Source organism: Peromyscus leucopus, chromosome 10, assembly GCF_004664715.2.
Source record: "Peromyscus leucopus breed LL Stock chromosome 10, UCI_PerLeu_2.1, whole genome shotgun sequence".
In the NCBI taxonomy this organism is placed as follows: domain Eukaryota; kingdom Metazoa; phylum Chordata; class Mammalia; order Rodentia; family Cricetidae; genus Peromyscus; species Peromyscus leucopus.
In genome coordinates, this window is record NC_051071.1 from 13,152,823 (window position 1) to 13,169,279 (window position 16,457).

Here is a 16,457-nt window from a genome sequence, read left to right on the forward strand (position 1 = left end):
ACACCTCATACTGCAGCTACAGTAACTGATTGGAAGAAAAAAAAATCTGATGTTAAGATATTTGATGTCAGAAAAGATGTCACATTCCTACAGGGGAAAAAAAATGTACAGACCTCCTTAAGGAGACAAGCTTAAAAACTGTGTGTAGTTTTCATGTCTGTTACTCGAGATTATAGTAATTTTCAGGTGAGAACTCCTTTTGGGGGAATGTTCTTATTGACAATACTTAGCCATTTTAGTAAATGTTTACTGAACTTCTAATCCATATCTTTTTTAGTCATATCTTATTTCAGAGTGGCCTTCAGTAGTCTAAGTCATGAGTTTTGCAGGTTATGGAAGTAAAAAGAATTTAGGATTTACAGAAGTATCAGTATTTGGTTCTACAGTGATGAAAATGTAGTTGCAATTACAAATTTAAAATAATTTTGAAAGAAGAAGTTAGAAGGTAAGGTTAAACAAGATTAAATGATTTGTGGGCATTTCATAATGCAGGCTTTTTTTTAAGCTACAGTGTAAAGTGCTGCTTTATTGTGAGATCAGCTATTGTGGGGAAGCCAGGACTGCCTTTTCTATGACAGCGGCAGAACACAACCCTTTTTCTTTCTGCACTACCAACACGGCTGCGCCACCACAGCCCACTCTAAGTAATTAAATCAGTCCTTTGTACTTACCGTATTCTCCTCTAGTGACGGTACTAGATCTGATTATATGCTTCATGCATATTCAAAGTACCGCACTGACAGCTCTTTAATGAGCTCTTACTTAATCAGTATGAACAATGTTCATCTTGTTCTTTTTTTCCTCATGCATTAGAGCTAGGAACAGTTGGGAAAAATGAAACATCCAGCATTCATTTGAAAAATATATTGTACTTTGAAAAGTGTCTAAGCTGAGGAAGTTGCATTCTGCCCTTTAAAAGTCTGATGGACAAATTGGATTACTAGTATTGGATTAAATAACAAATGGTTAGAGGAGAAATGAGAAAAGCTCGCTGTGATCAGGGGCTTTAATATTTTTTGTTGCTTATAAAGCTAAAGGGGTCTTTAACCAGTTATTAAAGTCAGGATTAATTTGTAATGGTTCAACTTGCTGGCTTTTAAAAGCTTTTAAATTTAAAATTTTTAAATCTCTCCAAACAATAGTGTAGGAATACGTTAAAAGAAACTTTAATTTTTTTATTATTAGGCTGTCTATAGATTTCCATCACGGTATGCTACCTCAGATTGGGCTTAGTAACACAGAATTGATTTATGGTTTTCAGTGACTAGAAATGAGCTCTGTAGCAATGCATGTGACTTTAGATATATGCTAGGCTTATTTCCTTTGGAAACATTACATTCTTTTATTATTAGTTATTTCCTAATAATTATGGAGCTATCTTTGATTCTTGCCTAGAAATACAGACATGAACTAAAAAGAAAATAACACAGTTCCACATCAATATTGTTAAACTCAGGAAGCAGTGTTTTCCATTGACGAAAATGATGCTAATGTCAGAGAGGGCTGGCTGCTTCTAGTATTGCCTGCAAGCCTCAATTATAGGTTAAGTTAAACTCAAAACAAAGTTTTAATATGTCTGTATCTTTAGAAGCCACTGAGTTATGAACACAAGAATTGGGTCTTTAATCAGAAAATGAGCTATCATAAAATCTACACCTATTACTATTGCACACATGTGTCATTTCACTGATCAAAACGCTTTCACCGGGGTACAATTGGCCTTTTTCCAAACTGCAAGCTTTTTCTCAGCTTTTTCTTTTTACTCTTTCTTCTTTTGTTGCTACCCAGGGATTTGTGCCTATCGCAGCCTGTATCACATGACCAGTGTCAAGACATCACATGGTCCAAAGTGAATACAAAACCAGCTACCCTAAAGGAGAGATTAAAAATACTGTAAAACAATAAAGACTTTTGTTCAGACTCTGAAAGAATCTATCTTAAGTCGGCGTCACACATTGAGTTTTAACAAGATGTAATGATGGCACACATCCTCACTGTTCTCCCTAATGATGGGCAGCATACTCTGAAGTTGATGCAAGATCTCATGCATGCAGATCTGCTTTTAATATTTTAAAACATTCTTTAAATTTATATTGATGTGGAAATAGTTTAATTATGGCATTTCCATAATTTATAAAGTAAATATTTAGACAACATGACAAAATATACAATAGGTTATTATATAATATCATTTCACTGAAGTAAAAGAAGTTCGTGTCTGTATGTGCATGTGTTTGACGGACATGGCAGTCTGTGGTTCTGAATAGCATTTGCCTGTGACTGTGCTTCTTTAGGAGAAGAGGAGTTCTGAACTGAGGGGTGCTGAAAGAAGGCCCTTTTAAAATAGTTATACTTCTGCATTGTTGGAAACTTTTAAATAGACTCAATGTCTTCAACTTTTAAATGGTACTATCACACTTAAAAAGAAAATGTACAGAACAGTCTTTGCAGGGATATTTAGTTCTTATTAGGTCTTTAAGTTTATCCTATGAATGTTGTGCAGAAATTGAACTGTTAATATTAAGTAATGAGTTAGCAAAGTAATAAAACAACCATGGATGGAACTCAGGGGAAAAAAGTTAAAGGATTACAAATTTGAGTTGGTATAATTTACAAGGAGAGAAAAGGGAATATGTGGCAAAAGGGGGTGGGATTTTTCTTCAGTACAATTGGGACCTGCACATTACTGTATATGACCAATGTCAAAGATGTGCGAGAATGTGTCACAGTCCTGGGGAGGAGCAGTAGCAGAGATGACTGAATGGGTGTGAGTGAATATAAAATAGTTACTTCACAGTCCAAGTGTTAGAGTGTGTCTTTAATGAAATGGGTTTTTAGTATTCTATTCGTTGTAACAATTGTTTTCCACAGAGAGCTGTAGGTCTTTCTTGTAGTCTTGTCATTTACAATGCACTTAATAACTTGTAAGTAGTTCATCTTCTCTGAGTCAACAAGTTCTAAGTGGTATGTGCACACATGGTATTTTACTTTCCATGAGGAACGTAAGAAAGTAAGTTGTTAAAAGTATGCTTTCACGGGATCTCTGGACTTCTCTGGTCTCCCTGATAATCTTATGATTCTCATAATAATTTTTCAGTTTAAAAAAAAAGTCGTGACCATATGTCTGTCAGCACCCTGAGTTCCTCATTGAAACATAATAGCAAGTCAGCCTCTGGGGAGGATTTAAAAGGTGGAGCATTTGGGTGACGGTACTTAGTGTTAATATGATCTACAGGTGAGTTCAGAGGACCAGAGTGCCATCTGCACAAGTGCGGCTTCCGAGTTTGTAAATACCGATTCTGTTTTCAGGCTTTGGCTTTGAGTCTTGTAAGCAATATGCTATGCCGTATTGGAGCACCCAAAAGATTTTTCAAGTTAAAAAGTTGTGCTGAAGTGTTATTTGGCTTCTGGGTGTCACATAACTCTCCTCTTTCTGGTCTGTAGGAAGGAACACAGAAGAAGAGGAGGCCATGATGCAGGAATGGTTCATGCTAGTGAATAAGAAAAATGCCCTAATAAGGAGAATGAACCAGCTCTCTCTCCTGTGAGTATTCAGCTTAACTGGCCATCTCAGGCTTCCCCTGGTGCCTTCTTTGGGTTTAATATTTACTAAACTTAACCTTTTTTTCTTTCCTTAGAAAGCTAGCATATAAAAAAGTTCATCTGAACAGTAAGAATTTGCGAATGGACTGATAAGACACTGGGGGGAAACGTGTTTTTTCAAAGTCAGGGAATAAGTAACAATTTTGTGCATAAAGTATTTTTAAATTTTTATGATTATTTGTGTGTGTGTGTCTGTGTGTCTGTGTGTGTGTCTGTGTATCTATGTGTATGTTACATGAGTTTTCAAACTGTAGTGAGATTGTGGAGTCAGAGAACAGCTTTGTGAGGTCAGCTCTCTTCCTCCACTTTCTGTGGATTCTGGGGAACAAATCCAGGCCGTCAGGCCCCCATTTGTTGTGTTTAAGAAATAAATCCTTAGTACAGAAGAGGATTAGCTTTCACTTGGGGCTAGAGGAGAACCCTCCAGAAAAGTAAAATTGAAGTTTGTTTTTTAAATTCTAAGTTAAAAAATAAAATTCTTTTTAAGGAAAAAAAATATTTATTATCCATAGGCGATGTTGATATAAACTTGGGAATGAGAACTGAATTACCTAACAGTGACTTTATTGTGAGTGTAGTAATTAAAGTTCAGTGGAGACTGGACTAAATACAAGCACCCGAGTCTTCAACGTTGAGTTCATTATAGAAAGTAATGTCATTCTCTCCTGCTCATTAGCTAGCAGTGTCCCTAGACTGTGACAATAGTGTGGGCCAGCTTACCATGTTTTATTGGAGTGTAAAAACCTAAGTGTTGACCTTTCTGCCTTGCTGAACCTGGTAAAGGAGGGTATGATGAAAACTTGGGTTGTCTGTGTGTTCAGTTCTCTCTGGTAGGACACTTGTGTTTCTTCTTTTCACATGAAGTTTTCAATAAAAGAGTATTTATTGTGAACTTTGAATATTTTCCAATAGATCCTTATACCTGACGCTTAATCCAAGAAGCATTTAAGAATGGGACTGCTTACCTTTATACCCCTGTGCCATTCAGAACTGAAGGGGGAAAATAGTAACACTAGTAACTTTCAGCTGAGGAAGGTTTGGAGTCTGTATATCATGTGTTTAGAGTGGCTTAAAGTTAAATAGAAAAGTCAGTTATGACTCCTAAAATCAATGTAAACTAGAGGTTCTTTTAAGTGTTTAATGATTTAGTAATTAGCATATTGATGAACTTTTTACAACTTGCCTAGGGAAAAAGAACATGACTTAGAACGAAGGTATGAGCTGCTGAACCGGGAACTGCGGGCGATGCTAGCCATTGAAGGTAAGAGCTGAGGTGAGGGTGGGTAATGCCAGCCATTGAAGGTAAGAGCTGAGGTGAGGGTGGGTGATGCCAGCCATTGAAGGTAAGAGCTGAGGTGAGGGTGGGTGATGCCAGCCATTGAAGGTAAGAGCTGAGGTGAGGGTGGGTGATGCCAGCCATTGAAGGTAAGAGCTGAGGTGAGGGTGGGTGATGCCAGCCATGAAGGTAAGAGCTGAGGTGAGGGCCGTGAGGTGTCAGCTGTCAGTGGAATTTAACTAATGCTATACACATCTGGTGTGCCTAGGGCAGTTCTGATAGGTACCTACAGGGATTGTACATGTGCCTTGAAGACAGAAAGCAGTATCAAAACAAAAACAAAAACAAGAAGTTAATTTAAATAGCTAATCATTATGTTTGCTCTTAACAGAAGTTAACTTTTGAGTCAATAAGAGTAGATGTCTGTAAAACATAAAAATGTGTGAGCTAATTTGTTTTAGATGCCTTTTATCTGTGTGCATTTTGAAGTTATTTCCATTGGGGAGTTTTAGTAAAGACTTATTCTTTTGACTATTTGTCATTAGGACACTCTTGTTCTAGTCTCTCTGCTCTCTGCTCTGCTCTGCTCTGCTTTTAGCAGGGTCTCACTCTTCACCCCAACTTGTCCTATAGCCTGGCCTAGAATTCAGTATGTAGCCCAGGCTGGTGCCCAGCTGGTGGAAGTCCTCCTGCCTCAGCTTTCCAAGTGTTGGGATTACAGGTGGAAGCCACCACATCCAGCCTCTGTTGTTCTTCTTAACATTTCACTCTTGTTAAGTAAATATTTGTGCAGTGATTGATGTAAGAGAAAATTAAATACTTGCACGTTTTGTAAGCCGTCGAGATGAATGGTATAGAAATCCTATGCACAGTTTGTAGTGGGAGCAAGCATCAGCTAGCTCACGTTTAGCATTTACTATATTTTTTTTAAGTTCTGAAGTGTTTTATAATGCTCTTCTTATATCTCTCAGTTAAAAACGCCTTATAGTTCAAAGATTTTTGCTTAAAAGCTAATCCTTTGGGCTCTGTAAAATAGATCTTTTGTCTAATCAATGCAAATTGATTTTCCTCTTCTGTATTGACCTCTTAACCCATTGACTGTCCATGGTAATTCCGTTTCACCTGATAAGGTACCTGATCCATAAGTCAATTCTAATTAGTTCAGAAACTAGAAATTTAAGTTTGTAAGTGAAAGCCAAGACTTATATTCTTAAAATATTTAAAAATATATTACTCTAAAATAAGGCCTATTTATCAGTGACCTTGTATGTTTTAGAAGCTTTACTTTAATTACTTTTATATCTCTAATCTCATTTGATACTATCACTGATAACATTTGTATATCTTCATTTAAAACTCAATTTACTTTGCTTTTCAAAGCTTTACTTGGCTCATTTCTTTCAAATGGCGAGATGTATCAAATGCCATTGATAACTATTAATTTTTTTTAAATTATTTTAGAATTTTTGTGAAATCTGTCACTGCAGTAAAATGCCCAAGTACAGCAAATGGTGTTTTTCCTTTAGATATAATTTTTCTAGTTATAGTATGGTTTTAAGAGAGATCAGAAAGCTAAATAGCTGAAAAGTAGATGCAGCAGTTACTATATAAGTAGGGTATATGTATAATGTATCTGTATGTAATATATAACTCATTATACAGTATATTCTTTATAGATTCATTATACATTACACCCAATGTAAAGTAGTCTTAATTTGTTTTTATACCCATCCTCTTCTGTATAGAAGATAAATTGTCCCTAAAATACAGCTTTACATGGTATAATTGGCGTTTAGGGCAGAGATGAAATACTGTTTTTATTCCCCAAACCAGTATTATTACTAAATATGCATCTTATAACACCCTTACACATGGAAATATCCCAGTTTCATTGGCCATCTGTATGCACAGGCTTAGAATCTATCATTTTTTCTGCCTGAGTTCTTACACATACAGAGGAGCAATAAAAGCCATATTTTAGAAAACTTTAAATGCAACTATTAGTCTTTTGGCTCTCCCCCCCACTCCCCCCCCCTTCCCTTCCTTCCTCCCTACCACAGGACCATTTTCAATTGCACTGTCCTGTAGGTGACTGTACCTCAGATCTCTGTGTCAGCCTCTGTTAAGAGGAAGGGAAGAGTTTGAGAAAAAGAACTGCCTATTGATCACAAGGAGAGACACTTAGAGATGCCTGTCTCAGTGGCCTGAGCAGGACATAGGCAGGGCCACCCTCAGCATGGACACACGGATGCTTCAGACCCCAGAGCAAAACATGGAGCAAACACCAACAGTCCTGTGGTGTTTTCCTTCATCTAAAAACTCACTCCTCTTCTTCCAGCATCTTCTCCTTAGCCATAGTTCTGAACTAAAACCTTTCCAAGTGACTCCTGTGTTCAGAGCATGCACCAGCAGAGAGCAGAGAACACTAACAGCCGTAGCACACCGAAAGAAACATTCCCAGTGTGGTTTGAGAGCAGAATATTATAATAGTAATAATAATATTCAATTCATCCATTCTTCTGAGAACCCATAATCACTCTAACCCTGTTCTCCCTCTTCCCTGAGGGGTCATGGCCGGGAGTTGCTTCTCTACTGAGCTCAATTGTAAGGTTCCCTCAAGCTAACAAGCATCTTTCATATACTTTTTTTCTATAGTTTTTGTAGTTGTTGTTCCAGATTATTTAATGCTCCCTCGGGAAAGACAAATTCATTTCTGCACACATTAGGGTGGGCTCTTTAGAGAGGGGCATGTTCATTTTCTGCACAAGAAATGGATCTACTCTAGGATTCGTACATCTTGATTTGTTCTTGGCTTAAGAGTTTGAAGTGGGTGCTCTTCTAAAGGATTTATGCATAGGCTCACTATTTTTGTAGTTATGGTTTATATGATAAGCTTTTTATATTTAAAATCAATATGTAATCCTGTGGAGGAGCTTATCCCCTAAAACCCCATTTGTAAATCTATTTTAGCTTTGTTACACAGCACAGCCACAGTCTTCCATGGATTGATTAGGCTCCACAGTAGAATCCTATCAATGGCCTGTTCTGATGATGAGGCAAACTCCTTCAGGATTGCTAGTTGACTGGAACTAAAGATAAGATTTGACTGCAATCCCCAATGTGCTCTTTACAAAACCAGTGTTAATTTTCATCAAAGTGCCAGGCTTTCTGAGAGGGGCAAGTCTGAAGATTTTTACCAGACCTTTAGGTCTTTCTGTTAAAGTGTGTTTAGGTATTTCTTTTGCTTTTTTTCCCCCACAGTAATTATCAACTTCAGCAAATACATGGAATTGGGGCATGAATAATTGGCCCTATATATGAAAAAGAATTGTTTTCAAATTAACCATCAGCTTGGTTGAGATAGGCATAGACAGCATCTCTTCAACACTTGGGCTCAGATGCAGCATCCAAACTTAATCCTGTTTGTGGTGAGAGGCTGTGGCATCTGTAGCAGGAGCACACTGGAATCTTTAAATCAGTCAGAACCCACGTTGTTAGTCTGCCCAAGTTAAAGTCAGTGCAGCTCGCCAGTTAGCTGTGACTGGGCTGTAGATACACACAGCCCTTTCATTCAGCTTCTGACAAGGTGTTCCAGAGACTACCATGACATATCCAGGTGAAGCTATTCAGAAGGGATCTTTAAACTTAAGCCTGAACATACCTACTAATCTTGATCAATTTTGAATGTAATATTTTTAATGATCAAAATAGTTTACTAATTTGTCAATTAGCATTCAGATGTATATGTTAGTATGTAAGTGTAAATGTGCATATATAATATGATTTGTACTTACTGTGGGAAAGAAAATACAGGATATAGGTTTGCTAATATAAAGTCTATTTATTGCACATACGTATGTGCTCTGTATTTGACTATTTTTAAAATATTAAACACAGTAATAGCAATTAACAGCAAAAATCTTTGAATCTTATGTTAAAATATTTTAAATGCTGATATCAGTTAAATTCAACTCTCAAAATGTTAAAAATTACCTAAATATTTTTCAGTTATAAAATGTTATTGAAATACAAAAAAAAGAGATAAAAAAAATCAATATTTCAGAGATTATAGAACTTTTATCTGTTCATATTGTTAAAATTTAATTTTCCAGTGTTAATGAAATCCTGGCATTTAAAATAATTAAATCATTTTTAAGTAGTCAGGTTCAGAGGAGTAATTCAATAAGAATTATGTATTTGTTGTTAAATCATTTTCTTGGTTTAAATTGAAATTTTTTAATTCACATTTTTTTGTGTGGAGAAAATGTGCTTCCTCATTGTAAACTTATAAAAATATTTAAAAGCAAAGAGTTATGGATCTTATACCAGTAATCAGAATTTCTTATTCATTAAAACTACTAATTTAATAAACTTAATCTTAATAAATAAAATTTGGCCCTAATTTCAGGATTTTTTTCTGAATTAATATCTCAAGAACTACAATTACGTAAAATTAGACTAAAATTGTCTATTTTAAAGATCCTTCCAGTTGCAGAATCTGTTAATTCACTTGCTCTGAGAGTAAGACGGACTTAAGAGCAAGAAGAGATTAGAAATATTTCTGGCATTCCAGTGTCCTTACTTGCATGGGTCCAGAGAGTAAAACTGTAATAGATGTGGCTTCTCTGCACTTTGCTTATTGTTAAAATTGAGACACAGCTTTCCATATGTTTCCTACTCTTTAAATGAGAGCATAATCATAATCAGTCATTGAATGTATTTCTATTTGTGATGGTTTGTATGGAATGTGGGTAATTAGCATGGTGTGTTTAATATATGTATTTTGTGTTCGAGCTTATGGAATGAACAGTGATAAAATTGAGTGAACTAGCTTTTCCCAGCTTTGCTAACCTTTATTGCACGATGATGCATCTAATTCTTAATTTGTAAATACAAGATAGCATTCGCTGTGGCACCATTTGCTTTCCTAGAGCTGCTGAGCAGTTTGCTGTCTTGAATAAATTTTGCTTTGGAAGAGGGGGAGGGATTTGAACCAGCACATTCTTGTGTGGTTTGTGAAGATTCACATGGTAACCAGCGTAAGCATTGTTAGGTTTATCTGAATAAGCACCAGCCATGTGAGTTTTAACATGATTGCCCAGGGCAATGGAGAGAGAAGAGAGAGCCCCGAAGGATCGCACTCCTCTGGTTTTTGGAAAGTGTATTTGCTGGGGGAGGGGGCTGTAAGAGTCCGCAGCCAGGGTGCCTTCCCCTTAAAGCTGGTGTCCCGGTTCCCTCCAGGTCCCCATTTGTTCTGCTATCTCCTCCTCATCTACTTCTTCTTTTCATTGTTTACCTTCCTAATGAGGGAGGCGGGGTAGACTGCGGCTTGATTGACAGCTACAAGCCCTTACAGTCTGGCCAGAGAGCAGTTGGCTTTGGTTTCAAAAGTGTTTTAAATGTTAGATTGTGGTCCTGTTTTTATCAAGTGAAACTGCTGCTCATCTTAAGGAAATTATCAAAGCTGAAAGGGCTAGGCTATGTATATCACTGGGTACTAACCTGGCATAAAAATGACCACCCACCTATAGAAAAAGCACTGCCCAGCGCATTTTCCGACCTTTAACATGGAGTTTCAAAAAGAAATATGTAATTTTTTCTTCCTTTGCAAAAGTGCTTCCTTTTGAAGCCACCCAGCAAATGTCTCCAAAAGAAAACTGGCTGTGATGCCATCGAGGGCTGCCGTGTAATACTGCAGAGCAAATTTATTTTTTTACTTCAAAGAAAAATGCTAATTAGCCGATTCACTACTTTTAAAGTTATTGTGAAGCATATGGCGCCCAGTGTGAGATACATCCAACTGCTAAAATAGAGCGGGGAGGAAATTAGCGAAGAATGGGCTGTTTGGGGTGAGCGTGGGGGTGGGGAGGAGAGGAGGTTCTCAGGCAGATTCTCCAGCCCTTTCAGAAGGGTTTTATCGCCCTTCTCAGCTTCCCCGCCTCCTCGTTTACCCACTCCCCCTGCCCCGAGCCCAGGGCCAACCTCTCTGGACTCCAGCTCCCCTCCCCCACGTCGCCTGAATTCAGGTGCCTGCCTCCGCCTGGCCACTGACTCACACCTGGTTTCCACTGGCTCATAACCTGCGGAACCAATAAGTATTTACAAAGTAGGCTTTGGGGCGTGAAGCCCTGACCACCTCGGCCAAACTCCCCCAGCAAACACTCACTAGTGGCCGGGTTAACGTGGTTTGCTGAGATTTTAGGAAACTGGATTAGGCGGGAAGGGGAGGGCAGGCTCCGAGTGCTCTGAGCCTCTGCGGGTGGTAACTGGCCTCCCGCCCCCTGCAGACTGGCAGAAGACCGAGGCCCAGAAGCGCCGAGAACAACTTCTGCTGGACGAGCTAGTGGCCCTGGTGGACAAACGCGACGCCCTTGTCAGGGACCTGGACGCCCAGGAGAAGCAGTGAGTGGGGATGTGGGGTGTGTCTAGGGGAAGCCACCCGCCAAGGGAACGTGAAGTTTATACAAAGTTCATTTCGGGGATCTGGGTGGACAGGTGCCTTTGTGTGTCCCCCCCCATTGCCGGGGATCCAAATAGCCTGTGGGGGGGGGTATTGCTGCTCTCCACTAAAGGAGGAAATATAATTCTATCTTTCCTGTTTGTCTAACATCCAGGGCAGAAGAAGAAGATGAGCATTTGGAGAGGACTCTGGAACAAAGCAAAGGCAAGATGGCCAAGAAGGAGGAGAAGTGCGCTCTTCAGTAGCCTGCGCACCAGATCCGGGCCGGCCAGGGCAGAACTGGTTGATTGAAAACTTTTTAACATTGTGTTTGACTGGATTGTACTTCTGGATCACCACCCCCTTTTCCTCCTCTCCAGATAATATACCGAACTCCAGATAGCTTTAAGGATTCTTTGTGAGTTAATCATGAAATCATTTTTGCAACCATGTGAAGTAGATCTGCACAGACACCTTGTGAATGATCAGTGATGGAGATGCTCAAGAAGCTGTCCAAAAGGGGAAAGGCCTCTCTTCACTCCCCTTCCGTGTGGGACGGTCGAAAGCCTGAAGCTGTCTGTTGTAGTATTGTTGGTAATAGCATAAGGACCGTGGGTGGGGGGCACAGGGAGTAAGAAAATGTCGTGAATGATTTGTCTCCAGTCCTGCCGTGTGTAAGCCTGTTACCTGAACCTCGTAGTCAGATCATAGTCTGTGTACTGGTGAAACTGTGTTCCATTTGTGTGCCAGTGAGGCTTTCTGCAGTTGTTGCATTTCACAGAAGGATAATAAAGTTCCTCTCCCTCTCCTCAGAGGATGGCCCTTTAAGGTAGACTGAGATAAGCCTTGTGGTTTGAAAGGTGAACTGTGAGAACAAGGGCTCTAGTAGACGGGCAGCAGTTTACAAAGGCAGCTGTATCATCTGACGACGCGCCATCTTTTAATCTGAATAATTATTTATTACATCTTGCTTGGTTCCTACTTTTTGTTGGGGCTCAACATTGGCTCAAGAATGCTGTTAATATTTATTTCTGTATTGATAAAAGTCTGTCTTGGCACAAGTCAATCTCCAGTTACATCTCTAGCATAGCACTGTGTCTTGTGAAAATGGTTATGTTTATTTATTACAATACTGAGTCATATATAAATTTTCAATAAAAGCAGAAACTTTCTTACCTTAAACCCTGCTGGTTTTTTTTTCCTTGCAATGAAAACTTTGTGTATCAGTAAGACTCTGCGTGTGAAATCCAGCACAGGACACTGGACTCTTTGGAACTGACCCAGGTGCAGAGGGACTTCACTCATATAGAATGCAAATTGCAAAGTCATTACTCACACTCTCAGGGAGTAAAAACTATCCTGGCCTTTGGAAAGGGTCATCTCTCTGAAAGAGTCCAGGAAATTTATGATTCCACACCACTGCGGGGGGAACGCATCGTGATGAATTTCCAAGCGTGTAGAACTGTGTCCCACCATAACCAGCAAGTCTGTGGGTCCTGAAATGAAAGCGAGAGCACTGTGGTTGGGGGAGGGGTGTGCAGATACGTGGGTTTGAGATGGAAGAAAGAGAGATGTAACAATTTCTATGTGACCAGTAAAAATGGGCTCTTCTACACCGGGTGTCCGAACAAAGAAAGCCCCTTCAACAAGTCCTGAAACTTATGGGAAACACTGGCATTCACTTTAGCACACCCCTCTCTGTCTCCTGTCTTCTCTCTCTCTCTCTCTGTCTCTCTCTCTGTCTCTCTCTCTGTCTCTCTCTCTCTCTCTCTCTCTGTCTCTCTCTCTCTCTCTCTCTCCTCTCTCTCTCCTCTGTCTCTCTGTCTCTCTCTCTATCTCTCTCTCTCTCTCTCTCTCTCTCTCACACACACACACACACACACGTATTCAGGTTTTCACTTCACTTCGAAAAGTATGCTGCCATTTCCAATTACTCGTCTTGCAAAATGGTAAAAACTTGCACAGAATTCCTTGATGGCAAAAAATTCTGTTTCTTTCTCTTTCTGGTGAAAAATTACTAGAACTAAGTGAAATCGGGTCTTTGTCCTCTTTATGAGAAAGCAGAGCGGCAAGTTGCTGCTCTCTGGGGACATTCGGAATCCTGTCCAATTTACCCAGGTAAACCGGCTCTCGGAAATCCACCGCCCAGAGCATCCTGGGGCTCCCTTCGGGGTGGATTCGAAAAACCGTCCCTTTTCCAGGGGCCTGTCAGGAGGAAGGCGTTTTCCCCTTCCCCCAAGCCGCCCCAGATCTCCGAGGTGACAAAACTCTCCTAGTCCTGGATTTGCCTGCGATCGGGGGCCCCTCCCGCTCGGTTGCCAGCCTCGCGGGGTTTCCCTTCTCCGCAGCGCCCGAACGCCCCTCAGCGGCGGCGGAGCACGGGCTGGGACCGCGGGATCGGGCCGCAGCCGGGGAGTCGCGTTGCTGAAGCTCCGCACAGGGCCCGGGGGGCGGGCTCCCTAAGGCAGGCCAGCACCCAGCCCGCCGACGGACGGAGACCCTGAAAACCCGCTCGGTGTGAAGAGACAAAGGGTCGGGGCGCGGCGACCGAAGCGTTTGTGGCGAGCGGGTGCAGAACTTTCTCCCGGCCGGGGTCCCGGCCGCTTCCCCACCCCGAGTGTCTCTACAGTCCCGCCACTCTGCGGAGGGTGGGCACGAGGTCACTGGGATGCTGCATCCAGGCTTGGGGCCCGCTCCTGGCTGCTGGGCCTCAGACTGAGGCAGCGACCCTCTGCCTCCAACGCCGTCCCTACTTTGCCCTGGCTGCACAACAACCCTTTGAGGGAACCGTCGAAGCTTCTGGACCAGCGTCCTGGACCCGGACATTTGGCTAGCAAAGGCTGCCACAATCCTCTGCGCCGAATTCAAAAAACTTCATCTTGATCTTACGCTCCTTCTTCTGCTCTGTTCTCTCCTCTCTCCACTTCTCTCTCTCTCTCCACCTCTCTCTCTCTCTCTCTCTCTCTCTCTCTCTCTCTCTCTCTCTCTCTCTCTCTCTTTCCCTTTCTCTCCTCCCCCCACCCCCTCCACCTCTCCTTTTTCCTTAATCCCAAGGTTTTACAGGATGAGCATTAAGGAAATTCGCCTGCAATTTGGGATTAGATAAATACTCTCATGGGAGGGGGGGGGTCCTTGCCACTCGATACCTCCCACTTGCCCGAGAACGGAGGGGGACAGCATCAGGAACCGACAGCAACCGGCTCCCACGCCGCGGTGGGCCTTGGGGACCGCGCAGGCACATTCCAATGCGCACAGCAGCCCCACTTGGTCAACCTGACCCGGGCTAGGTTCTGCGACAGCCAACGAACCCGCCCTGAGGAGGCCAGAGGACCAGAGAGCCAGAGCGTGAGCCCAGGGCCCCAGAGGGCCAACCCGGGCTCACAGCCGGGAGGCCGGGACAGGGATGCGGCCAGTGCACACCCCAGGACGTCGACATTTCCCTGCCCGTCAAACTAGTGCGCCCCAGCCCGCGCCATTCCCCGGAACAGGGGCCAGGGGTGTATTTCGTTTCTTTCTTTAAACCTCAGCACGGTCCCCGTAGCTCTCAGCCTGAGCGTCCGCCTTTGGGGATACTCCTGGTGGGGACCCGGGAGCCTAAGGTGTGTGCTCGCTCGGGCCCGCGCCGTGCTCTGCGCTGCTTCTTTTCCGCCTGCAGGTTTTATCTCTCTCCCTCTCATTTCCCCCCTTTCCTCGTGTTCTTTTATTCCGCTTTCTCTTTCTCTCGCTTTTGTGAATGGGCCGCGGTGTCTTTGTTCTGGAGAGAAGCGCCCGTGTCGCTGACTTTTGTGAACCAGAGAAGGATCTTGTAAAACCTCCTTTTCTCCTCCGTGGTCCCCCGCTCACACCCCTCCTTCCCGGCCCCTTTGATTAGATGTTCCCTCATCGTTCAAAAAAATGTAATTTCGTTAGTCTGGCGGCCACTTTCTTTGAACATTAGCTCGCTTTCAGCTCCAACTTCAATTAGAAGGAGTTGATTTTGAGAGATCAACAAAAGAACCGACCAAAGCCTTATTAAAGGTCCTAAGAAGATCTCTCGGTCCTTTGAGAAGCAGTTAAGGAAACAGTGTGCCCTCCATCATATTCTGTTACCGTATTTTATTCGGACTCCAAAGAAAAGTGTCGCTTGGGGGAGGGGAGAAGCACTTTGATGAGCGGCAGTCGCGGCCCCTTTTCACTCAGCGGGCTCCCCCTTCCTCCTGGTCGCCCCGCGCCCGGTCAGCGAACGGTGCGGACCGCGCGGCCTGGGCATCGAGGTGCTCCGGTCGACCGTGCTCTCGGCGGCTCCCGAACTCACCCACGCACCTACTCAGGCTCAAACTTTTCACCCGCCTGTTGGGGTGAGACTGGGAGACGATGAGGAGAATCGACCGGGAAAGGGCATAGATGTGGTTCCCTGTTCTCAGTAGGAGGTGCCATTTAAAAGAATTGCCTTGCTCGGGCTTGGGCCGAAAATAGTTTTTTCTCTCGCTTTGGAAAGTCCACACAGGTAGACGTCCTTAGCAAGTTTACTCGGCTGGGAACTGGGGTCTTCCAGTACGAACAATCCAGGGAAATGGTTTCCAGGAGGCTCCTCCCGGAACGTGGTAGGAAATGAAGTGAGGGGTCGGGGTCTGTGGCCACATTTTCCACCAGACTGTCCCCGGTAGGTGGAGACGCGGAAGGACAGACAGATCGAGTGTGAAAAGGAAAGTTTTCTATCAAAACCTCACGCCTAAGGAGTAAAATGTGGGGGGCGGGGGAGGGGTCTGAGTTCCAACACTTCGGAAGCAGCTTTAGGACTTGCGAACACCTTTGGTGGGGACCGGGAGCCCCGAGAGACGCGGAGCGGCTGCTAAGTGGCGGCGCCTCCCCGGCGGGTGCTGGCCCTGGGCGCAGGAGTCCCGGGGCGCCGCGGAGTGCCCGGCGTGCCCAAAACGGCTCCCCCCAGCTCGGCTCAGCTGCCCGCGCCCGCACCAGCCGCCCGCGGGTGCGGGGCGCGGAGGGAGCAGGCTCCGGGTCCCAGGGCGCCCCGAGGAGAGCCAGGGCCGGCGAGCCCAAGTCCGCCGCCCGGGAAAGCCTGGCGCCCACACCCCGGCCGCGAAGCCCGGCGGCGCGCGCGCCAGCAAGAACCGGTTATCCAGCACCTTTCCGCCACTCCTC

General features: G+C 43.2%; 1 protein-coding gene and 1 long non-coding RNA gene across 13 annotated transcripts in view; both read left to right on the forward strand.

Annotated features, from left to right (window-relative positions):
- Nucleotides 1-12,500, forward strand: part of Ehbp1 (EH domain binding protein 1) — a 334,331-nt gene extending 321,831 nt beyond the window's left edge. For all 12 annotated transcript variants that reach the window (XM_037208953.1, XM_028876340.2, XM_028876338.2 and 9 more), the window contains 4 exons: nucleotides 3,445-3,544; nucleotides 4,791-4,864; nucleotides 11,167-11,281; nucleotides 11,494-12,500. In XM_037208953.1, the coding sequence (XP_037064848.1) occupies nucleotides 3,445-3,544; nucleotides 4,791-4,864; nucleotides 11,167-11,281; nucleotides 11,494-11,584 (380 nt within the window). In that variant the 3' untranslated portion in view covers nucleotides 11,585-12,500. The remainder of the gene's footprint in view (nucleotides 1-3,444; nucleotides 3,545-4,790; nucleotides 4,865-11,166; nucleotides 11,282-11,493) is intronic.
- On the forward strand, nucleotides 4,871-8,008 carry LOC119088626. Its single transcript, XR_005092298.1, has 2 exons — nucleotides 4,871-5,040; nucleotides 5,081-8,008. It is a non-coding gene; the product is annotated as an uncharacterized LOC119088626 (long non-coding RNA).
- Nucleotides 12,501-16,457: the final 3,957 nt, after the last annotated feature.